The sequence below is a fragment of the Podarcis liolepis genome (assembly GCF_965112155.1).
Source record: "Podarcis liolepis genome assembly, chromosome: 5".
In the NCBI taxonomy this organism is placed as follows: Eukaryota; Metazoa; Chordata; class Lepidosauria; order Squamata; family Lacertidae; genus Podarcis; species Podarcis liolepis.
The window spans coordinates 1133475-1158871 of NC_139556.1; the positions used below are offsets into that span (position 1 = coordinate 1133475).

A 25397-nucleotide genomic window follows, 5' to 3' on the forward strand; every position below is an offset into this window, starting at 1 on the left:
ATTGGTAGTCTCTCAGATGCCGGCAACAGGACGATTACACCCCTGTACACAGGGGTCTTGGTGGAGGGGGGGGCAACACTGTAGCCAGCCTCGAGTATCAGGAGGGATGTTTCTAGCCACCGGCAGCACCAACTCGGCCAGGAGAGACATTACCTTTTCTAATTTGGTGTTGTTTCCTCCACTGTTCTTGCTATTAACAAACAGTGGTCCGCAAGTATTTCTGCATAAAGTGGCGCACCCTTGGATAATAGTTCATGGGTGCTCAGCAATGAGTTCTCCCTTGGGTGGTCTCCTCCCATTAGAGGGTCCCCACCTACCTGGGAGTGAGCTCTGTTTGATGCAGAAGGTTCTAAATTCTGAGCTCTTATGAAATCATCCAGCTTGCTCTCCTTGCTCTTGGGCTGTGGGCTCACTTGTGGAGATGAGGCCGATCTCTTCTTTTTCCTGGACATTTTGGAAAGTAAGTCCAAAATTATCAGCAGCCACTGATAATTGCTGCTGTGGGTCAGAGAACTCGGCGTCCTTCTAAGATTTGAACGTTTAACAGCAACTCCGACTGATAAGTAGTCGGAAGATCATAGAATCATAGAATCATAGAGTTGGAAGAGACCACAAGGGCCATCGAGTCCAACCCCCTGCCAAGCAGATGAGTCCGACCGGTAATTAAAACTTTCTCTAAAACTGATGCGGAGCTCAAAGTGGTGCTTCCTCTCACGGCACCATCTTGCCTCCACCATTCTGCTCGTAGAGCACTTACGGCAAATAAAACGCAATATAATAGCCAGAAAAACAACATATTAAAAACACTGGGATGAATGCAGATGCTGGGATGAATGCAAGTTAGTTGATTCAATGTGACCCATGTTTAATGAGTGAAGTACCCATGGCTTGCATTGTCCAGATTGCAGTAGGAACTTACATAGCCTGCATCAAACCAATTTAACAATGTAATCTCAAACTGTGGTAGCATCACTGTAAACGCTCTGTTTGTTGTGTTATTCAGGTCCAAGAAGAAGGCATCTTAGTGAATTTGTGGCTTGGTCAGGTCTTTGAATTGAATTGAAGGTCTTTGGGGTAACATGGGTGGGGGCAACACTTTAAAGTGTGACAGAAATATAAATGGAGTTATGTGTTCTGACCATCAGTTACTGCCTTCCTGGACTGATGATGGAAATAAGAAGCAGAGAAATATATATTCCACTACTGATGACACCTTAGTCCAAACCTGCAGATAACTTCTCCCAATGAAGTATAGCTTCCAGAGAGCAATAATTTCCAGGAAGCAGATAAGGAAGCCACACTCAATGGTACTGAATGGAAAAGTTCACAGGAATCAACAGAATGGCACTCCTTTCCCTCTCCCACCACCAGGATGTCCAAGGCAGTTTCCATTTCAAAACTAGGACAGAAATCAGACAGTAACAGATCCAAATAATTGGCTTCATCCAAAAATCCCTGAAGCAGACATGACAATAGGCTTGACAACAGGCTCAAGACATCCTGTGAGCATTTCTGCTTCCTACACCAAATCAACAGGAAAGTCACATAGCAATCAGAGATGATTGGGTCAACTCACTGTAGCATTTTTATAAATATATTTACCTTAAATTCTTCCACAATAATAGCCAAGGCCTCATGGCCAGCTCTTCTCAAGTCTTCCAACTCAAGTTTATGCTTCTCCTGTAAGAAATATATAATCATACAGTCATGACAACATCTAGTCAACCCTTTATCCAGTCAACGACACAAACTAAAGTGCCATAGACTTTTCTGTTTGTGACATCGGAAACATATAACATGTATGTGTTTCTAGTTTCACTGTTTTACTATTAAGGCAGAAATACAAAAGTCAATTTAGACTTTAGGTGAAACTGCCGTTTCCATATGGTGCAGAGAGCAGACCATTTAACAGCACAAAACAACTGAGCCTGAGGGTAAGGTACTTTTAAATAAATATCAGCCATAGGAAAGGGTATTTCCAAGATTGCCATGCGTGAACCTCAGTGCTTAAAGAAGCCCCAAGAAATAACACATGCAGAAACAGAAAGAAACGAACTATGCCTTTGGTCAAGCTAACTGTGTATAGCATCCATGTTGACCCTATGATCTCTGCATCACCTGATCCACTATGTAGTGTATGCAGGGATCATTTGAACCATGAGGGCCAGGGTTTTTATTACATATGCACCCTTCTCCAATGGTTTGTGTAGGCATCCTTATTTCTTCTTAGTCTGGAAGTGAACACAACTTGTTTTAAATATAGACCTTAATACCTACACTAAAATGAAAATAAGCAGGTTGTTTACCAGTAACTGGTGTTCAAGAGGCCACCTGCAACCATACAACTGAGTTCTACACCTCCACAGAGCATCTCTAGAATCTTCAAAAATTTAAATTAACGATTGATGGAGTAAGCTGCCATCATCCCTGACTGCAGGATAAAATAATAAATAAATCTGGTCTGAAATTTCTTGACCTTTTCAGTCTTTCATCAACTTTTATCATCTTCACAGCAATAAATATGAATTTAGAAGCCTATAACTACTTTTCTTATCAAGGAACCAGTACCATTGATTATTTTATTTTATCCTGTATTTTATTATGTGAATCACCCTAAGATCTCATGATGAAGGGCGTGTAAAAATCTAATAAATAATAATAAATAATAATACTTTTGTTTCCTCCTCCTTTATTTGGTATTCATAGCTTTGAGGTTGGCAACATGGTTAAAAGTAATAATTATCCATTGGTTCTGCTATTATAATACTATAGACATTCATCCCTTAATCATTCCGCTCACTTTTGTGAAAGATGAATTCCATGGACAAGGCACCTACTTTCTTCTATAGTTGGGTTACTCAAAACCTGTACTCTTTGGACACGTTGTCAGGAAGCCTTGGAAATGAACTATGACATTTTGCAAGCCTAACAAAATATATTTCAGCACCTCTGACCTATGATAGTCCATAATTAGTATTTTAACTGAAACAGAGGTTTATTGCAGGGGTAACTTGACCAAGATGTGCCAAAAAGAATTACTGAAACCATCTCAACAGTTCTGCAAAAACAGACCTACTAACTCCTTCCCACAGTCATTCACTTGTGAAGAGCGAAAAGAGGGAGTATGCTGGGCAAAAATTGACTCAACTGGGACAAGCTGCAGCCAAAAGGAAATAATCTAACTTTTGGATCCTGTTTCTAGGTATATTGTTTCATATAGTTAGACCCCTAATGAATGCAGAGATATCTGCCAGTAACTGGATCGTGCATTATAGCAAGATCTTTGGGGATCTATCTTTAGATCACATGCCAAAATTATCCTTGGAAGCCACATGATTGCCTTTTTGGTCCCCCGTTACTATTTGAGGATTATTACATCCTTCAGATGGCAAAGCACCTGGACAGGGTATGCCTCCCACAAAAATAGTTCCACACTCTCCACTGAGCTCAAAATGGCTTACATTGGAGTTATATCCAACTGAATTTCCCCTGAAATTATACAATCATAGACTCTTTGAGATGGAAGGGACCCAGTGGTCATCTAGTCCAACCCCCTGCAATGCAGGAATCTCAGTTAAAGCATCCATGGCAGATGGCCATCCAACCTGTTTAAAAACTCCCCTCTTGTGGGAGTCTGTTCCACTGCTGAACAGCTCTTACTGTCATAATGTTTAGTCGGAATCTCTTTTCTTGCAACTTGAAGCCATTGGTTTGAGTCCTATCCTCCAGAGCATGCTCCTTCCTCCATGTGACAGCCCTCAAGGTATTTGAAGATGGCTATCATATCTCCTCTCACTCTCCTCTTTTCCAGGCTAAACATACCTAGCTCCTTCGAGTGCTACTCATAAGGCTTAGTTTCCAGACCCTTGATCATCTTGGTTGCCCTCCTCTGCACATGTTCCAGCTTCTCAACATCCATTTTAAATTGTGGTGTCCAGAATTGGACACAGAGTTCCAAGTGTGGTCTGACCAAGACAGAATAGAGTGGTACTATTACTTTCCTTGATCTAGAAACTATACTTCTGTTTACGGAGCCTAGAATAGCATTAGCCTTTTTTGCTGCTGCATCACACTGTTGACTCATGTTAAGCTTGTGGTCCACCAAGACCCCTAGATCCTTTTCACATAAACTGCTAGTAAGCCAGGTGTTCCCCATCCTATATTTGTGCATCTGTTTCCTCCTAACTGAAGAACCTTACATTTGTTCCTAATGAAATTCATTTTGTTAGTTTGGGCCCGGTTCTCCAATCTGTTAAGGTCATTTTCAATGCCTGTTTGAAGGAGGCAGTGGTAAAACCACTCCTTAAGAAACCTTTCCTGGATTCAGAAAACCTAACTACTGGCCAGTTGCTAATCTCCCTTTCCTGGGCAAGGTTCTGGAGCGAGTGGTCGCAGACCAGATCCAGGTGCTTTTGGAATAAACTGATTTTGCGGATCCTTTTCAATCGGGGTTTAGGCCTGGTTTGGGAACAGAAACAGCTTTGGTCCCTCTGTTGAGAGACACACAAGGGAAACATGTCCCTGTTAATTGTTCTCGACTTCTCAGCGGCCTTTGATACCATCGACCATGGTATCCTTCTGGAGTGACTCTCCGTACTAGGGGTGGGTGGCACCGCTTTGTGGTGGTTCTATTACTTGGGGAATGCTATTCAGCCCTGTGGAAACCGCAGGGCTCAATCCTATCGCCCATCTTGTTTACATGAAACCGCTGGGTGGGGTTAGCCGGAGGTTCGGAGTATGTTGTCAGCAGTATGCTGATGACACCCAGCTCTATTTCTCCTTTACATCTGCAGGTGAGGCAGTGGAAGTGCTGGACCAGTGTCCTGCCTCGGTAATGGACTGGATGAGAGCCAACAGACTGAAGCTCAATCCAGATAAGACTGAGGCACCCTAGACCAGATGGCTGGGAGGTTGCCTGCTCTTGATGGGGTTACACTTCCCCTGAAGGAGCAGGTTCGTAGCTTGGGGGTACTCCTGGATCCTTTGCTGTCGTTCGAGGCTCAGGTGGGCTCAGTGGCCCAGAGCGCCTTCCATCAGCTTCAGCTGGTGGCCCAGTTACGCCCCTATCTGGACAGGGATAGCCTAGCTACTGTTGTCTATGCTCTGGTAAACTCAGGGTTAGATTACTGCAATGCGTTCTACGTAGGGCTGCCTCTGAAGACGGTTCGGAAACTTCAGCTAGTGCAGAATTCAGCGGCCAGGTTGCTCACCGGAGCAAGACGGTTTGAGCATATTACACCAATCCTGGTCTGACTGCACTGGCTACTAAGTAGTTTCCAGGCTCAATTCAAAATGCTGGTTTTGACCTTCTGTCTTCCACCGCCTCCCGCAGTTTGGTCAAACTCATGCTGGTAGCTTCGAGAACACTGTCCAACCATCTCATCCTCTGTCGTCCCTTTCTCCTTGCGCCCTCCATCTTTCCCAACATCAGGGTCTTTTCCAGGGAGTCTTCTCTTCTCATGAGGTGGCCAAAGCTTCACGATCTGTCCTTCCAGTGAGCACTCAGGGCTGATTTCCTTAAGAATGGAGAGGTTTGATCTTCTTGCAGTCCATGGGACTCTCAAGAGTCTCCTCCAGCACCATAATTCAAAAGCATAAATTCTTCGGCGATCAGCCTTCTTTATGGTCCAGCTTTCACTTCCATACATCACTACTGGGAAAACCATAGCTTTTACTATACGGACTTTTGTTGGCAAGGTGATGTCTCTGCTTTTTAAGATGCTGTCTAGGTTTGTCATTGCTTTTCTCCCAAGAAGAAGGCATCTTTTAATTTCATGACTGCTGTCACCATCTGCAGTGATCATGGAGCCCAAGAAAGTGAAATCTCTCACTGCCTCCATTTCTCCCCCTTCTATTTGCCAGGAGGTGATGGGATCAGTGGTCATGATCTTGGTTTTTTTGATGTTGAGCTTCAGACCATATTTTGCGCTTTCCTCTTTCACCCTCAATAAAAGATTCTTTAATTCCTCCTCACTTTCTGCCATCAAGGTTGTGTCATCTGCATATCTGAGGTTGTTGATATTTCTTCCAACAATCTTAATTCCGGCTAGGGATTCATCCAGCCCAGCCTTTCGCATGATGAATTCTGCATACAAGTTAAATAACCAGGGAGACAATATACAGCCTTGTCGTACTCCTTTCCAAATTTTGAACCAATCAGTTGTTCCATATCCACTTCTAACTGTAGCTTCTTGTCCCACATAGAGATTTCTCAGGAGACAGATGAGGTGATCAGGCACTCCCATTTCTTTAAGAACTTGCCATAGTTTGCTGTGGTCGACACAGTCAAAGGCTTTTGCATAGTCAATGAGGCAGAAGTAGATGTCTTTCTGGAACTCTCTAGCTTTCTCCATAATCCAGCGCATATTCGCAATTTGGTCTCTGGTTCCTCTGCCCCTTCGAAATCCAGCTTGCACTTCTGGGAGTTCTTGGTCCACATACTGCTTGAGCCTTCCTTGTAGAATTTTAAGCATAACCTTGCTAGCGTGTGAAATGAGTGCAATTGTGCAGTAGTTGGAGCATTCTTTGGCACTGCCCTTCTTTGGGATTGGGATGTAGACTGATCTTCTCCAATCCTCTGGCCACTGCTGAGTTTTCCAAAATTGCTGGCATATTGAGTGTAGCACCTTAACAGCATCATCTTTTAAAATTTTAAATAGTTCAGCTGAAATACCATCACTTCCACTGGCCTTGTTATTTGCAGTGCTTTCTAAGGCCCATTTGACTTCACTCTCCAGGATGTCTGGCTCAAGGTCAGCAACCACACTACCTGGGGTGTACAAGACATCCATATCTTTCTGGTATAATTCATCTGTGTATTCTTGCCACCTCTTCTTGATGTCTTCTGCTTCTGTTAGGTCCTTACCAGTTTTGTCCTTTATTATGGTAATCTTTGTGCGAAATGTTCCTTTCATATCTCCAATTTTCTTGAACAGATCTCTGGTTCTTCCCATTCTGTTGTTTTCCTCTATTTCTTTGCATTGCTCGTTTAAGAAGGCCTTCTTGTCTCTCCTTGCTATTCTTTTGGAAATCTGCATTCAATTTCCTGTATCTTTCACTATCTCCCTCGCATTTTGCTTGCCTTCTCTCCCCCGCTATTTGTAAGGCCTCGTTGGACAGCCACTTTGCTTTCTTGCATTTCCTTTTCATTGGGATGTTTTTCGTTGCTGCCTCCTGTATAATGTTGTGAGCCTCCACCCATAGTTCTTCAGGGACTCTGTCCAGCAAATCTGAATCCTTAAACCTGTTCCTCACTTCCACTGTGTATTCATAAGGGATTTGATTTAGATTGTATCTTACCGGCCCAGTGGTTTTTCCTACTTTCTTCAGTTTAAAGCTTGAATTTTGCTATAAGAAGCTGATGATCTGAGCCACAGTCAGCTCCAGGTCTTGTTTTTGTTGACTGTATAGAGCTTCTCCATCTTTGGCTGGAGAGAATATAATCAATCTGATTTCGATACTGCCCATCTAGTGATGTCCATGTGTAGAGTCGTCTCTTGTGTTGTTGGAAAAGCTTGTTCTCTTGACAGAACTCTATTAGCCTTTGCCCTGCTTCATTTTGATCTCCAAGGCCAAACTTGCCAGTTGCTCCTTTTATCTCTTGATTCCCTACTTTAGCATTCCAATCCCATTTAATGAGAAGAACATCCTTCTTTGGTGTCACATCTATAAGGTCTTGTAAGTCTTCATAGAAATGGTCAATTTCAGTTTCTTCAGCACCAGTAGTTGGATTACTGTGATGTTAAAAGGTCTGCCTTGGATTCGTATTGAGATCATTCTATCATTTTTGAGATTGCATCCCAGTACAGCTCTCGCCACTCTTTTGTTGACTATGAGGGCCACTCCATTTCTTTTACGGGTTTCTTGCCCACAGTAGTAGATATGATGGTCATGTGAACTGAATTCACCCATTCCCGTCCATTTTAGTTCACTGATGCCCAGGATGTCAATATTTATTCTTGCCATCTCATTTTTGACCACATCCAACTTACCCAGGTTCATGGTTCTTACATTCCAGGTTCCTATGCAATATTTTTCTTTACAGCATTGCACTTTCCTTTCGCTTCCAGGCATATCCGCAACTCAGCGTCCTTTTGGCTTTGGCCCAGCCGCTTCATCAGCTCTGAATCCACTTGTACTTGTCCTCCGCTCTTCCTCAGTAGCATGTTGGACGCCTACCGACCTGAGGGGCTCATCTTCCAGCATCATAACTTTTATATGCCTGTTGTCTTTGTTCATGGAGTTTTCTTGGTAGGGATACTGGAGTGGCTTGCCGGTTCCTCCTCCAGGTGGATCACGTTTGGTCAAAACTCTCCACTATGACCTGTTCATCTTGGGTGCCCTGCTTGGCATAGTTCATAGCTTCCTTGAGTTATTCAAGCCCCTTCGCCACGGCAAGGCAGTGATCCATGAAGGGGAAACAAATAAATAGATAGATCTGATTTTGTCTTCTGCAGCATTAGCTACCCCTCCCAGTTTGGTTTCATCTGCAAATCTGGAAAGCATCCTCTCAATTCCTTCATCCAAGTCATTTATAAAGATGTTGAACAACAACGGGCCCAGGACAGAACCCTGCGGCACCCCACTTGTCACTTTTCCCCAGGATGACGAGGAACTGTTAATTAGTGCTCTTTAGGTTCACTCAGTCAACCAGCTACAAATCCACCTAACAGTTACCTCGTTCAACCCACATTTTACCAGCTTCTTCACAAGAATATCATGGGGCCTTTTCAAAAGCCTTACTGAAATCAAGATACACTATCTCCACAGCATTTCCCTGATCCACCAAGTTTGTAATTCCATCACAAAAAGAAAATAGATTGGTCTAGCATGACTTGTTTTTGAGAAACCCATGCTGGATCTTAGTAATCACAGCATCCTTTTCAAAACTTTAGCTCAACTCCAAAATTATCTGTTCTAGGACCTTCCCTGGTATGATGTGAAGCTCACTGGTCAGTAGTTACCTGGTCTTCCTTTACCCCCTTTTTGAAGATGAGGATAACATTTGCCCGCCTCCAGTCTGTAGGGACCTCACCTGTTCTCCAAGAATTCTCAAAGATAATAGACAAAGGCTCTGAAATTACATCTGCAAGCTCCTTTAGTACCCTTGGATGCAGCTCATCAGACCCTGAAGATTCGAATCCATTTAAAGCAGCTAGGTGTTCCCTTACTACCTCTTTTCCTATCTTGGGCTGCAGCTCCCTCCTTATGTCACTTATTCTGTTATCACCAAGTTGGGCATCACTTTCCTTTTGGGTGAAGACAGAGGTAAAGTAGGTGTTGAGAAGTTCTGCCTTTTCTCTGTCATCCCATAGCATTTTTCCATCTTTCCCACACAGAGGACCTACCACTTGCTTGTTTTTCTTCTTACTTTGGACATAGCCAAATGAACTTTTTTTTAAACCTCTCTTGCAAGCCTGAGCTCATTCTGAGCTTTTGCCGGCCTGACCTTCCCCCTGTTGGCTACTTGTTGGCTCCTCCTCTGTGATTTCCTCTTTCTTCCATTTCTTATACATGCCCTTCTTAACCCTCAGCTCATCTGTAAGCTCCTTATGCAGCCACACCAGCTTTCTTTGACGCCTCTCACTTTTCTTTCTTGTTGGTATTGCCTGCATTTGTGCCTTCAATATTTCTCCTTCTAGAAACTCCCATCCTTCTTGGACTCCCTTCACATTGAGTATTTCTGACCATGGGATCACACCCAGTAGCTCCTTCCGCTTTTCAAAATTGGCCTTCTTAAAGTCCAGAGTGCGTGTCCGACTACACACGGTTTCTCCTTGCCTCTGTATCCTGAAACCCAGGAGAACATGATCACTTCCTCCCAAGTTTCCAAGCACTTCCACTTCAGCAATTAGTTCCTCCCTACTGGTGAGGACCAGGTCCAAGATAGACAATCCTCTTGTTGGTTCTTCCACCTTCTGAGAAATGAAATTGTCAGTGAGGCAATGGAGGAATTTATCAGACCTTACACTCTTGGCAGAGTCTGAGTCCCAACAGATATTGGGGAAGTTGAAGTCCCCCATGATTACTATTTCTCTCCTTTTTGAATGCTCTAATAAGGCATCATCCAAGTCTTCAGTCTGGCTTGGTGGTCTATAGCAGACACCCACAGTAAGGTCATTGTCATTTCTCTCCCCTGCATTTTTTACCCATATGCTCTCAATCAGCTTTTCATGCTCCAGGTTATGGATTTCTTCACAAGTGTACTCCTCTCCCCTTCCTGTTTGGTCTATCCCTTTTGAACAGGTTATACCCCTCAATTCCTTAATGAACCTATTTAACAAACCTAAGTAAGGCATGCCCACTGTCTATGGGCCCATGAATACGATTATTCCCCTTCCTCCCATTTTATCTTCACAATAGTCCCTTGAGATAGGCTAGACTAGAGACTGTGACTGACCCAAGGTTACCCAATGAGTTTCATGGCTGAGTGGAGGGTTGAATCCTGGTCTTCCATGATGTAGGTCTAACATTCTTACCACTACACCACATTGTGGAGAAACTATGCTACGAAAACAAAATTTGCTATGAAAATTGAATAAAAATGTTAGCTGGAAAACATGGATGTTTAAGATTTTCTCCAGGAAGTCAATAATGAGGACAGGCGCACCTCTTGAAGGAGGGCATTCCACACAGGAAACTGCCACCGGAAAGGCCCTATCACAGCTCAATGGCAACGGGACAGCCCCTGGTGGCAGCACCACCACCACCACTACTAAGACCTCAGCTGCCAATCACACTTTCTGAGATGCTTGATCTTGCAGGAAGTGCTCTTTGAGGTACTTTGGTTCCATTCCATGAATTGGGCTCAATAGCTCAAGGGCAGCCAGTGCAGTGCTTTAAGGACTGGTGACATACTTTCCCATCAGGCTGTCCCACTTTTATCAGCCTAGCAGCCACGTTTTGAAATAGCTGCAGCCTCCAGTCTGTCTTCAAGAACAGTCCCATATGCAGCGCATTACATATGTCGCGACAGGTCACTAGAGCTGGACAAAGCTGGGTAAAGTCAGGGCCCTCATGGTCTATGTTAATACACAAGAGAGCAGGCACTTCAACCTCATTCAGGTCATCACCTTGCTTCATGTGATGCTCCTGAATGAAGTTAGGTTGGCAGAGCCCAGGAGCAGAACCTCTTAGTAGTGAAACCAACTTTTATGAAATGTTTTCTCCAGAAAAAAATGAGATGGCACACCAATATGCTGCTTCAGGCTTCATTTGTTTAGTAAAGACTGGTTTTATATTTTAAGCTATTTTGTAAACCTCATTATATGCCACTTCAAAACTACAGGGCTAAATTGTTTATGGTGCCAAGGTTTTTGCTGAAATACATCAATAACAATTAAAAATCTTAGCCAAAGTATTTTTGAAAAAGCTAATTGAATTATTTTATCTTTCAGATTTAGTTTGATTTTTTTTCAATGCTTATTAACTGTTTCTGCTGCTACTGTGCTTTTTTCCAGACAAGACAACATTTTTATTAACCTTTCTGCTGCTATTAGTATTTATTGAATTGCTGACTTTTGTTTGTACGATGATTTTTCTTCTATGAACCAGTTTATGTTTCTCTCTTTTAAAGTAGAATACAAATTTATTATTGTTGTTGTTATTAGTTAAATATAACTGATGAACTGTAGTGACTAGGTAAAACACTCTTTCACTATGACATGGAAATAAAATGTCTGGTTGAAAGGTCTCAGGGTCCATAACTGCCAGCATACGAATTACTGTGTCATACAGCTAATGATTAACATCAAAAGTCACGTTTTCCTTTACTTGGGAAAGCTGGTATTAATGCAATGAGTTTGACAGCAATTTTCTTAATTTTAAGTGATTATGAGTACAAACATTACATTTATTTACATTAGTCAGATATCATTTTATTACTGCATATTTAAAGACACAGATTAACTAACACTATATACAAACAATATATATTCTCTTAAAATATCTTTTAATTTTTAAAAACCTAATTTATTTTGGGTTTTTTATCACAATTTAATTTTATCCACCCAGATTCCATCTCTAACTGTCCTTTGAAATAATTGCATCCAACTTGAAACTGTTAATATCCAAGTGTTTATGGAAGCATAAATAACCTTCTAAAGTTAGAAGAATGACTCAGAATGCTACTGAACATTCAAGTGTCTAGACACCTAATGCTTTAGCTACTATTCAATAACCAAAGCCTGGAAGAAACGGAGTCCTGGCCATATCCTTTGTAATACAGTAGCATTAGATCTTGAAGTCAGACTACATTTACTGGAAGGCTCATCTTCATTTCAACAGAGATGGAACTGTTCTTTTAAAATTGGTGGGTGTCATGTCCTGCTCATTTCTAGGAATCCACTTTTAAACAGGGGTAGGTAGTTACCACTGTCCCCTTACTGTAACTCCTCCAAGACAGGGGACCCCATTCTGCTGAGGAACCTGTTCAATAAAAGGCAGCTCTCCGTTGGGAATGGAGAATTCAAATTCCACAGGATTCAATTAAATTCTGACTAGTAATGTTGCAAAATGTCTAGGCAAATGGAATATTTGAACTACATTATTACAGCAGTTTAGAGTATTAAACTAAGAAAGGTATTTCACATTGCACTTTAGGGAAGAAATAAAAGATAGTCCTAATTCTCACTGCCATTATCACCACAAGTAAGGTTTTCTAGATGCTCAACAAAGTTTCACATAAAGTTATCTAGATGTTGCACATCATTGCCCCCACAAACAAGTCTACAATCTAATACAAGTAACTCACAACTTATGCATGTTTAACAATTTCAGTTTTATGCAACTGAAGGCAAGACAGTTGAAATTACACCAATTAAAGGCACAGAAGCTCTTTTTGTGCAGGGTTTTCCTGCAGAGTAAAGAGCTTTTACAGTAAGCTCTCAGACTTCCCTACTACATTCTGGGAGGCTCTCATGAGATCTCACTGGAACTTGGATCTCACAAGGGCCTCCCAGAGCCCAGTGAGCAAGGAAGAGAGCTTAAAAGTTCTCTGCTTTGCTTGGTGGACAAGACTCTTTTGACATGATGGCTTTGGAAGATAAGACTGGGGGCAGTTCCAAAGGCGTGCAAGGGGGTAGTTTGGGAATAAATGTTTTTGTGTATAAGTGCAATCCCCAGAATATAACCCCTAAATTATTTTATTTTATTTCTATACTGTCCATCTGAGGATCACAGCATGGTTTACAACATAAAATCACAAAAATACATAACATAGTAACAAACAAAAATAATAACGCCCCCTCAGCCAAAATGCAAGTTACCTGTATACACAATACAACAGAAAAAAGGAATAGAGATAACAGAAAAACAAGCCAGGCATTACTTTTTGTAAGGTTACATAACATGAAAACAAACATTAAGGTTTATTCTATTTCATAGAATCATAGAATCATAGAGTTGGAAGAGACCACAAGGGCCATCGAGTCCAACCCCCTGCCAAGCAGGAAATACCATCAGAGCACTCCTGACATATGGTTGTCAAGCCTCTGCTTAAAGACCTCCAAAGTAGGAGACTCCACCACACTCCTGGGCAGCAAATTCCACTGTCAAACAGCTCTTACTGTCAGGAAGTTCTTCCTAATGTTTAGGTGGAATCTTCTTTCTTGTAGTTTGGATCCATTGCTCCGTGTCCGCTTCTCTGGAGCAGCAGAAAACAACCTTTCTCCCTCCTCTATGTGACATCCTTTTATATATTTGAACATGGCTATCATATCACCCCTTAACCTCCTCTTCTCCAGGCTAAACATGCCCAGCTCCCTTAGCCGTTCCTCATAAGGCATCGTTTCCAGGCCTTTGACCATTTTGGTTGCCCTCCTCTGGACACGTTCCAGTTTGTCAGTGTCCTTCTTGAATTGTGGTGCCCAGAACTGGACACAGTACTCCAGGTGAGGTCTGACCAGAGCAGAATACAGTGGCACTATTACTTCCCTTGATCTAGATGCTATACTCCTATTGATGCAGCCCAGAATTGCATTGGCTTTTTTAGCTGCCGCGTCACACTGTTGGCTCATGTCAAGTTTGTGGTCAACCAAGACTCCTAGATCCTTTTCACATGTACTGCTCTCAAGCCAGGTGTCACCCATCTTGTATTTGTGCCTCTCATTTTTTTTGCCCAAGTGCAATACTTTACATTTCTCCCTGTTAAAATTCATCTTGTTTGTTTTGGCCCAGTTCTCTAATCTGTCAAGGTCGTTTTGAAGTGTGATCCTGTCCTCTGGGGTGTTAGCCACCCCTCCCAGTTTGGTGTCATCTGCAAATTTGATCAGGATGCCCTTGAGTCCATCATCCAAGTCGTTGATAAAGATGTTGAATAAGACCGGGCCCAAGACAGAACCCTGTGGCACCCCACTAGTCACTCTTCTCCAGGATGAAGAGGAACCATTGATGAGCACCCTTTGGGTTTGGTCAGTCAGCCAGTTACAAATCCACTGAGTGGTAGCATAGTCAAGACCGCATTTTACCAGCTTCTTTACAAGAATATCATGGGGCACCTTGTCAAATGCCTTGCTGAAATCAAGGTAGGCTACATCCACTGCATTCCCTTCATCTACCAGGCTTGTAATTCTGTCAAAAAACGAGATCAGGTTAGTCTGACATGACTTATTTTTCAGAAATCCATGCCGACTATTGGTGATAACAGCATTCCTTTCTAGGTGCTCACAGACTGTTTGCTTAATGATCTGCTCCAGAATCTTCCCTGGTATTGATGTCAGACTGACTGGGCGGTAATTATTTGGGTCCTCTCTTTTCCCCTTTTTGAAAATAGGGACAACATTTGCCCTCCTCCAGTCTGCCGGGACTTCGCCTGTTCTCCAGGAATTCTCAAAGATGACTGCCAGTGGTTCTGAGATTACATCTGCCAGTTCTTTTAATACTCTTGGATGCAGTTCATCTGGCCCTGGAGACTTGAATACATCTAAACTAGCCAAATATTCTTGTACTATCTCCTTAGTTATTCTGGGCTGTGTTTCCTTTGCTGAATCATTTGCTCCAAATTCTTCAGGTGGGGCATTGTTTTCTTTATCGGAGAAGACTGAGGCAAAGAAGGCATTGAGGAGTTCAGCCCTTTCTGTGTCCCCTGTTTGCATTTCACCATCTTCTCCTCTGAGTGACCCCACTGTTTCTTTGTTCTTCCTTTTGCTACGAACATACCCATAAAAGCCTTTTTTGTTGCTTTTAACCTCTCTAGCAAGCCTGAGTTCATTCTGTGCTTTAGCTTTTCTGACTTTGTGTCTACACGTGCTGGCTATTTGTTTGAATTCCTCTTTGGTGGTTTCCCCCCTTTTCCAATTTTTGTACACATCCTTTTTTAATCTTAATTCAGTTAAAAGTTCTTTAGATAGCCACCCTGGCTTCTTTAGGCACCTTCCATGTTTCCGTCTCATTGGTATTGCCTGACGTTGTGCTTTTACTATCTCCCTCTTAACAAACTCCCAGCCATCATGAACTCCCTTTCCTTTTAGTATTGCTGTCCATGGGATCTCACCCAGCACTTCCCTAAGTTTTATGAAGTCGGCTTTCTTAAAATCAAGAAATTGAGTCCTAGTATGCTTGGCTGCTACTTTCCGCTGTATAGTAAACTTCAGAAGAGCATGATCACTCGCGCCTAATGATCCTTCCGCTTCTACCCCACTAACCAGGTCATCAACATTGGTTAGGACCAGATCTAAAATGGTTGTTCCTCTTGTTGCTTCTCCCACTTTCTGGACAATGAAGTTGTCTGCAAGGCCAGTGAGGAATCTGTTTGACCTTATGCTCTTGGCTGAGTTTGACGACCAACAAATATCCGGGTAATTGAAGTCCCCCATTACTACTATCTCCCTTCCTTTTGCATGCTTGGCCATCTGTTCCAGGAAGGCATCATCTATGTCCTCCGTTTGGCTTGGGGATCTATAGTAAACTCCCACAATGAGGTCTCTGTTATTCTTCTCACCCTTAATTTTGACCCAAATGCTCTCACTTTGGCTTTGAGGTTCTAAATCTTGGATCTCTTCACAGGTATACACATTCCTGACATATAACGCCACTCCTCCTCCTTTCTTGTCTGGTCTGTTTCTCTGAAATAGATTGTATCCCCCCATTATTACATTCCAATCGTGGGACTTATCCCACCAGGTTTCAGTGATGCCTATTATGTCATATTTAGTTTGCTGTACCAAGAGCTCAAGCTCATCTTGTTTATTTCCCATGTTTTGCGCATTAGTGTACAGACATTGAAGTCCATTAATCATTCCCCCGTGACTCTTATTTAAGGATTTTTTCCTCCCACCACTAGGTCCGCGTGCTGTTTGCTCCATTTGGTCTATGACATTTGGATGATCATCTTCATTAATTTATAGGCTCCTACCTTCAGGAGCACTGTCTCCCTCCCCCATATTAGTCAGTTTAAAGCCCTCCTGATGAGGTTTCTGAGATTTTTGGCAAAAACATTTCTCCCAACCGTTGTGAGGTGCAGCCCATCACTTGCCAGAAGTCCATCTTCAAGAAACTGCAGTCTGTGATCTAAGAATCCAAACCGTTCCTGTTTACACCATTTGCGAAGCCACCTGTTCACTTCCACTATATTCCCCTCTCTCCCTGGGCCACGTCGTTCAACTGGGAGGACAGACGAGATGACAATTTGTGCATTTAGTTGCTTCAATTTCCTGCCGAGAGCCTCGTAGTCTCTTTTGATCTTCTGGAGGCTATTGCTTGCAGTGTCATTGGTTCCCACATGAACCAAGAGGAAGGGGTATTTGTCAGTGGGTTTTATGATTCCTTGCAGTCGTTCAGTTACATCTTGGATCTTAGCCCCGGGGAGACAGCACACTTCCCGAGACATCTTGTCAGGCCCACAGATCACTGCTTCTGGTCCCCTTAGTAGGGAATCCCCTATCACCACTACACGCCTCCTCTTGGGTTTGGTCGGGGTTCTTCCGTGAGCTGTCCGTTCCAAGGTTGCCTGCACATTCCCTGAGGACTGACTTTGCTGCTCGTCTTCATATACCTGATCGACTGTAATGAGGGAGAGGTCTGCTCTTCGTCTTCCATGCTAGGGGAGAGTACCTCAAAGCGATTGTGTATTTCTAAACAATCAGAGTGAACCCTGGGCCTCCTACTTCTTTGAGTCACGTTTCTCCATATATCTGGCTCCTGTGTTGGTGAACTATCCTCCTTCTCAGGGGAGTCCCCAGTCTCCTCCTTGGTGGGGACGGTGTGCTCTGCTGCTTCCAAGAAGAGCTCCAGCTCTCTAATTCTTTGGAGCGTAGCTACACGTTCCTCCAGTTGCTGGACTTTGTCTTTTAAAAGGGCAATCAACATGCAATTGCTGCAGGTAAAGCTGCCTGCAACCTTTGGCAAGATGGCAAACATTGCGCAGGAATCACAGGCGACTGCAGCTGTTCCCTCCCCTTCCATCTTTAGATCGTGTCGTTGGGGGTGGCTACAGAGGTCCTCCATCATAAAAAGCTTGAAGACAGGACAAATAACTTCCCCCACAAAAAAAACCTAGGTCTCCCCCAACAAACGTTTGAGACTAGCTCCCCTAAATTTAAAAGATGGGTATAACTGCGCGCGCCGCTAGGCGCGCGCCGCTGCCCTACAAACTCTGATAAGCTCCTCCCACAGCTAATCCCCTGCCTCAACAGAAACCCTGCCCCCTCTGACCTTTACACAGGGCAAACAGCTAATCAGCCACAAAGAAACACACACACACAAGAAAACCCTTTTTGCTCCTTCTTCAACTGCTGCCCTGCAAAAAACATGCCAAAAATAAATTGAAATCTCCAGGCAGAAAAACTGAACAGAAGTGGGCATATGCATAAATGTGTTTAATCAACTAGCAAAAACAAGGCTAGAAACTAAGAAAGTACCCTTTTCTTGCTACTTTCCTCAATGCACCATATTTTCAAGCTCTTCTATGACCTGCAAAAGTTCCTGGAATTTCATCTATAAATTTAGTGGCAGGTATAATAGGTAACTTTTTAAACACCCATTTTTCATTATTAGTGTTCTGTCTCCTCTATGTCTGCACCTAAAACCAACCTAAATATTTTGTTAGAAGATGATATTTAACACGATGTAAGTCATATTACTTTTAAAAGAAAACATACATTTTCTAATACTCTTAGCCACAGAATGCACCTACCTCCAAGATATATTTCCATGCTGTTCATATTCATGTGCACTAAACGAAACAACATTGTTCTACATTTTAAAGTTTGATTTCAAAAATTCATGGTTTTCAACTAAGGGTGGAGCTGAATACATGGGCTGATTGATGACCAAACTAGGTGTGATGGAAGCAGGTCTGCCCTGTTAACGTGCAGGTTAAGGAAGAAGTCTGATTTGAAGAGCAAAAGGGGAAACACAAGTTGGTTCAAGTACTGCTTAGACCTCACCTCAGCAATTTCTCTCTCATTTTTCATCTGAAAACCAATTTTGCTCATAAAACCTGCCCTCAACCCACCCTGATTCAGATAAGACTGAATCTGCCACTTCCAGGAACAGCACCAGAAAAAGATCCTGTGAAGTAACTAGAGCTCCTGCCTCAAGAACCAGGTGGTGCTAATCCCAGATGGGCCCAAGATGACCAGAATGGAAGATCAGCCATCACTTTGTTTCTTCACACAGATGCATATATAAATGACAACCAAGACCCATCTCCTATGTTGATTTGCAGGTGATATGGCAGTTTTGTCATATAATCTGTTAACCTCCCTCCCAAAAGCTATGGTTAACCTCCAAAACTTTAGTATTTTGGCTGCCTACAGGATAAATTATAATAAATCTAAATCCTTATTTCTTAAATTTGACTCCAACATACAACTTGTGACATGTCATTTAACTGGAATTAAGATTTCCCTTTCTCTTCAACATATAGATGTTTATTTACCTGGGAACTTAAATGATTTACCTTAAATTATAGCCTGGTTAACAATAAGATTAATAGGGACATAGCCTGATGAGCTAAATCCAACCTGTATTTTGAAGGAAGAACTGAATTCCTAAAAATGATGGAATTGCGTAAATTACTTATAAAAGTATTCATATGCCACCAATACATACAATATAACACTGTGGTGTACAACAATAGAAAGAGACAGAAGGGGATACTGTTACCTTACGAGAGATGGCGCCCCCAGGTTTTTCCGTCCTCCACCAGTCACTGACTGTGGGCCGGGGGGGAGGGGTGGCATTATTAATCCGGGAAGATTGTTCTTTCAGGGCTCTACCACCGCCATCGATCCCCGGCATTGAATGTGTTGGCCTAGTGTGGGGCTCCGAGGTGAGCTTGGCTGTCTGGCTGGTGTACCGGCCACCTAGCGCACCAGCAGCCACCCTGTCAGGCCTGCTGGAGGCGGTGGCCGGCTGGGCCTTGGAGTTCCCTAACCTATTGGTATTGGGGGACTTCAACATCCATGCTGATGCCACTCCCTCCTCACAGGCTCTGGACCTGATGTCTTCCATGGGGACACTAGGGCTCTCCCAGTTTGTTTCGGGCCCCACACATCAAGCAGGCCACACGCTGGATTTGATCTTTGGCGTCGGTATAGATGTGATCATGTTTCCTTCGATGAAGGTGCCATGGTCTGATCACTATGCTCTGAAAGCCAGGATTGACGTTCCACCCCCACCCTGCTTAGGTGGCGAGCCGATTTGGGCTCGCCCGCGGAGGCTGATGGACCCTGATAGATTCCGTCAAGCCTTGCGGGACCTTTCTCCCCCTGGCGACTCATTGACTGAGCTTGTTGAGGGCTGGAATACCCAGCTCCTGGCAGCCATCAATGAGATCGCACCTAAGCGCCCTCTGCGACCCCGCAGAAAGCGGGCTCCCTGGTTTACTGAGGAGCTCCAGAAAATGAAGCGGGACCTCAGACGGCTAGAGCGAGTATGGCGGGGTGCCCGTGACGGAGCCTCAAGAACATCTTATAGGGTTTTTATGAAAACCTACGAGATGGCGGTGAAGGCTGCTAAGAAGTCATATTTCTCAGCCTCCATTGCATCCGCTAGCTCTCACCCAGCGCAATTATTTAGTATAATTCGGTCTTTAACGTCCCTCGAAGGACAGCCAAATTTAAATAACAATTTGACACACAGCTGTGAGGCATTTGCGAGCTTTTTTGCGGAGAAGGTCCTGTCGCTCCGCCATGACCTCCCTGCCAATTTGGATACAATAAAGGAACTGGAGGCCCCTTGACTGTCCTCGGGTCCAGTATTGGACCACTTTGACCGGATATCCCCAGCCGATGTGGACAGACTCCTCCGAGCTGGAAAGCCCACCACTTGTCCTCTCGACCCATGCCCGTCTTGTCTGATTAGAGCGTGTCCAGACGAGGTGCAGGCTCCCCTGGAGGATATCATCAATTTGTCCCTTGGCACCGGGACATTCCCAGGGGAACTGAAGGAGGCAGTGGTGCATCCGCTCTTAAAGAAAACATCATTAGATCCCTTAGATCTATCCAATTACCGCCCAGTTTCGAATCTTCCATTCCTGGGTAAGGTGATTGAGAGAGCGGTTGCTGAACAGCTTGGTAGGTTTCTGGATGAAACATCAGCTCTGGATCCATTCCAGTCCGGCTTCCGCGCTGGTCATGGGACCAAGACGGCTCTGGTCACCCTAACAGATGATCTCCGCAGGCAGCTGGATCGAGACGGGTCGGAGCTGCTGATTCTTCTAGACCTGTCAGCAGCCTTCGACATGGTCGATCACGAACTCCTGGATCACCGCCTTGCCGACGTGGGGATCCAGGGCACAGTCCTTCATAGAATCATAGAATCATAGAGTTGGAAGAGACCACAAGGGCCATCGAGTCCAACCCCCTGCCAAGCAGGAAACACCATCAGAGCACTCCTGACATATGGTTGTCAAGCCTCTGCTTAAAGACCTCCAAAGGAGGAGACTCCACCACACTCCTTGGCAGCAAATTCCACTGTCGAACAGCTCTTACTGTCAGGAAGTTCTTCCTAATGTTTAGGTGGAATCTTCTTTCTTGTAGTTTGGATCCATTGCTCCGTGTCCGCTTCTCTGGAGCAGGAGAAAACAACCTTTCTCCCTCCTCTATGTGACATCCTTTTATATGGCTGCACTCGTCTCTCTCTGGTCGGGGACAGAGGGTGGCCCTTGGGGGGGGGGGACTGTCATCCCGCCACTCCTTGGTGTGTGGAGTGCCCCAGGGTGCGATACTCTCCCCGATGCTTTTTAACATCTTTATGCGCCCCCTCGCCCAGCTTGTCTGGAGTTTGGGGCTGGGCTGCCATCAGTATGCTGATGACACCCAACTCTATCTGTTGATGGATGGCCATCCTGACTCGGCCCCAGACACACTGATCAGATGCTTGGAAGCTGTGGCTGGATGGTTACGTGGGAGCCGGTTGAAGTTAAATCCTTCGAAGACAGAGGTCCTCTGACTGGGACGGGACGATATGGGATTGAGGGGGCAACTCCCATCTCTTGCGGGGGTGCAATTAGTGCCAGCACCATCCGTTAAGAGTTTGGGTGTAATCTTCGATACCTCCCTCTCCATGGAGGCGCAGATTGCAGCTATAACAAAGGCGGCATTTTTTCATCTCCGCCAAGCTAAGCAGTTGGCTCCTTACCTCTCTCGCCCTGACCTAGCCACTGTGATCCACGCGACGGTCACCTCCAGACTGGATTATTGTAACTCGCTCTACGTGGGGCTGCCACTGAGACTGACCCAGAAACTCCAGCGGGTGCAGAATGCCGCAGCGAGACTCCTTACGGGGTCTTCGCTGCGGGATCACATTCATCCGGTGCTATACCAGCTGCACTGGCTCCCGGTGGAGTACAGGATCAGGTTTAAGGTGCTGGTTTTAACCTTCAAAGCCCTATACGGCCTAGGACCCTCGTATCTACGGGACCGCCTCTCCTGGTATGCCCCACAGAGGAACTTACGGTCCTCAAATAAAAACATCTTGAAGGTCCCAGGCCACAGAGAGGTTAGGCTGGCCTCAACTAGAGCCAGGGCTTTTTCGGCTGCGGCTCCAACCTGGTGGAACGCTCTGTCACAAGAGACAAGGGCCCTGCAGGACTTGACATCTTTCCGCAGGGCCTGCAAGACAGAGCTGTTCCACCAGGCCTTTGGTCAGGGCGCAGCCTGACTCCCTCCTTTGGAAATCTTTACAATACTTTAGTTTATGGTTGCCATCAATTTTGATTTTAATTAATTCTTATGATGTTTTTATAATGTTGCACTATTTTAGTGTTTTTAGCCGCCCTGAGCCCGGCTTCGGCTGGGAAGGGCGGGATATAAATAAAATTTATTATTATTATTATTATTATTATTATTATTATTATTATTATTATTATTATTATCATTAAAATGATTGGCTGATCAAAAAATGTTAACAGTTACATAGGCCTATCTACATAAAAGTTGTTCTTGTTTCAAGTTTTACCTATCCCTATTCCTAGATCTCTGATTGCTAAATGGCAAATAGCATTTAATAATCTTGGACTGAAAAATAAACTGACTTGTAAATAGACTGGCTTGTAACTTTTTTGTACATGAAATTTTTGGGGTTTCCCACAGCTTCAGCTTTAATACAACTTAATTACTTTTAGCCTAAATAACTTGTGCCTATTTAGAGAGGTATTTGGTTGAAATAATAGGTAGATACAATGAAAGGCAATCTTCACTTCTCTTGGTTTCCTCCATCGCCAGCTCTGCTTTGTTGTCTTGGCCACCATGCTGGAGCACTCACAAGCGGCCTACCGCTCCATGGGCTGATTGTGAGTCATTAAACATTCCCCCAAACAAATGCTGCAGAGGCCGCTCCAAAAAAACGACTTTATAGCATTACTTTATGGGATCATTTACCTTTACCTTTTTTTACATAGGGCAACAGGTGTCAAAGCTGGTAACAAGTGGCTCTCAGATACCCATGACATCACTTCCACACAAATAATATTTTCAATTTATTTACTGAATGAAGACATTATGTACTCAACCTTTATGGGCAAATTATGCCTAGTATGGAGCAAATGTGAAAACATGAATTTGAGTCATGTGCCCATCTAAGTCATACTCAAAGTAATCCCACTGAAATCAATGGACTTAACCAATTCATCCATAAAATTCTGTGGGCATACTCGAGGAATGATTTAGTTGCATGTAACACACAGATACCAAACAACCTCTCTGGGCTTCCTTTGAATTTGTTACCACCAAATAATGGAGAGCAGCCATTGGCAAAATAATTATACGTTCATTCCAGACAAACACCGTCAAAGGGAAATACCATGTGGTACTTCCAGAGAAAAGAAAAAGATTAAAATTTTGAAGTCATTGTTACAAGTTCTCTAAAGCACTGAAAAACTGATAGAAATTTAATGTTTGCCTATGAAAATGCCAAACAGCTGATGGGATGCATTTTTTGGTTTTGGTTTTTGGGGGGAAGGTTAACCTTGGGAAGAGGGGACCCATGGCTTTATGTTATAAAATTCAGTGGCGAGAGAGCTTCTACTTTTTTAAAGTCCTGTTCTGGAAAAAAAAAAAAGTTTTTCAAACTTTCAGGCAACCATGCAAGTAACTGAAAAAGAAAAATGTGTATTGGACCACATATTTAGCCTTAGGGAAGTGGTGAGAGAAAAACAAGTTACCTGAAGCTTGTTGTACTGATCTTCATGTGAAATCAATTTATCTTCCTTGTGTTTCAGGAAATCTGTTTCCAGAATCCTGTATTTTTCCAACAAATCTTCTAACTCCTAAAAAAGATTTAAGATTAACATGAAGAAGTACTGAACCTATTTTTAAATTCTAAGCCAGACTTTCCACAAAAAAATATTAAACAATTAAATATTAGTCAACTTTTGGGCAAAGAGAGGAATTGATAAGCCACTGAATTTAAGGGTTTTTTAAGCTCAGCAGAATTAACAGTATTAATATGATATTCACCAGAAAGGTGTATATATATATATATATATATAGAAAGAGAGAGCCCCTACAACATATTCCTAGACTATCAGCAAAATAACATTTTCCACCTTGTTCTCCGAAGGATCTTGACCTTCTTTCCTGAAACTTTCCAAATAAGTCAAACTGAGTCAGACACCCAGCATGCAAAGGAAACCAAAATGGTTAGATTTGGGCAAAGCAAACAGCAACTGAGGACAGGATCTTGGACTGGAAAGTGTTAGACAAGTCTAACTATAGGTGATGTTGCCAGCTGCAACCATAATGAAATTACCCATAGATTTCAAAGGATGACGCTGAGGAGTTTTAGTTATACCTTTTTTATTCTACATTTTTCTTCATCAGCAGCTTTAAGTTTAACTTCTAGACTTGAAAGTGTTTGCTGAAGTGTTTCTTTATTTGCTTCATCCAATTCTAGTTTCCTATCATTTTCACTTGCTGTTTCCACATCTTCAGTTACACTCAGACAGGAAACTGGTACATTCAAAGAAGGATCAACTGATAATGGAACCTATTTCATTGAAGATACAAAAATGCATAGAAATGACAAGAGATAAAAATTACAATGAGAAACCATTTCCATAGCAATACCTTCCTGAGATGCAGATAATAAAGGTATATGAAAATATATATAGTTCCAGGCTTGTCTAAATAAGAGGGATTTTCGCAATGAGCCAATGAAGCATGCCACTAATTGTGTGTGTCCAAGGTGACTTTGGACCTTGGTTTCCCAAACAGCAGAACTTACCCAAGCAGTCCCTGTAGCAAGACATTTTTGAAACTGAGAAGAGTCTCAAAATCAGCATGGCACAGGAAGTCTGCTGCTGAAGGGGGAAAGTGCCAAAAATACCACTGGGTTTCTTTTAATTATTCTAATGGATTACATAACTACCGTATTTTTCGCTCGATAACACGCACCTGACCATAACACGCACATAGTTTTTAGAAGAGGAAAACAAGAAAAAACAATTCTGAATGAAACAGTGGATGTATCATTTTTGTACTTCATGCTGTGGCCATAGACATGTGATTTGACGGTGAGTTTGGGGTAGCCCAATGCAAAAATCCTGAAAATCCAGGTGGATCTGTGCTTTGTAACCACGTTTTTGCACCATTGCAGCCCCAGGCAACAGTGGGTGCGTGATTTTTTTGGTGCAGGCTGTAGCCATGGACATGCTATGTGATCTGATGGTGAATTTGGGATGACCCAATGCAAAGATCCTGAGGATCCATGTGGATCCATGCTTTGTAACCACATTTTAAGTGGGGAGGGAAGGAAAAACATGGAAGGGACAAGGAGCACCGAGAGAGGTGTGCAGAGAAGCAGCTGGCTAAGAATGCAGGAGAGGGGTTTCCCCCCCCCCACCCACCCAAGCCAGCCAGCTCTCTCTCCCCCCCCCCACCTGCATGTTGCCTGCGAGTCCCTAGACGCAGCAGCAGCAGCACCGGAGCACGGAGAGGAATTCCGGTAGAAGGAAG

The 25397-nt window shown here is 43.4% G+C and overlaps 2 protein-coding genes across 4 annotated transcripts in view; both read right to left on the minus strand.

Annotated features, from left to right (window-relative positions):
- CCDC91 (coiled-coil domain containing 91) overlaps positions 1-25397 on the minus strand; it is a 181601-nt gene that overhangs the window by 125020 nt on the left and 31184 nt on the right. For all 3 annotated transcript variants that reach the window (XM_083503362.1, XM_083503363.1, XM_083503364.1), the window contains 3 exons: positions 24235-24429; positions 23606-23710; positions 1603-1680 (listed from right to left, as the gene is read on the minus strand). In XM_083503362.1, the coding sequence (XP_083359488.1) occupies positions 1603-1680; positions 23606-23710; positions 24235-24429 (378 nt within the window). The remainder of the gene's footprint in view (positions 1-1602; positions 1681-23605; positions 23711-24234; positions 24430-25397) is intronic.
- Positions 7723-13372, minus strand: LOC310707010 (uncharacterized protein). The gene is made up of 2 exons (XM_083503563.1): positions 9646-13372; positions 7723-8614 (listed from the first exon to the last, which is right to left on the minus strand). The coding sequence occupies exons 1-2, from the start codon at positions 10296-10298 to the stop codon at positions 8356-8358; spliced, it is 912 nt and encodes a 303-aa protein (XP_083359689.1). The 5' UTR covers positions 10299-13372; the 3' UTR covers positions 7723-8355.

Coding starts and splice junctions, on each gene's coding strand:
- LOC310707010 (XM_083503563.1), bottom strand. CDS start 10,298: ATGCCTTACTTAGGTTTGTTAAATAGGTTCATTAAGGAATTGAGGGGT. Junction 8,615..9,645: donor GGAGTCCAAGAAGGATGGGA/GTTTCTAGAAGG, acceptor ACTAATTAACAG/TTCCTCGTCATCCTGGGGAA.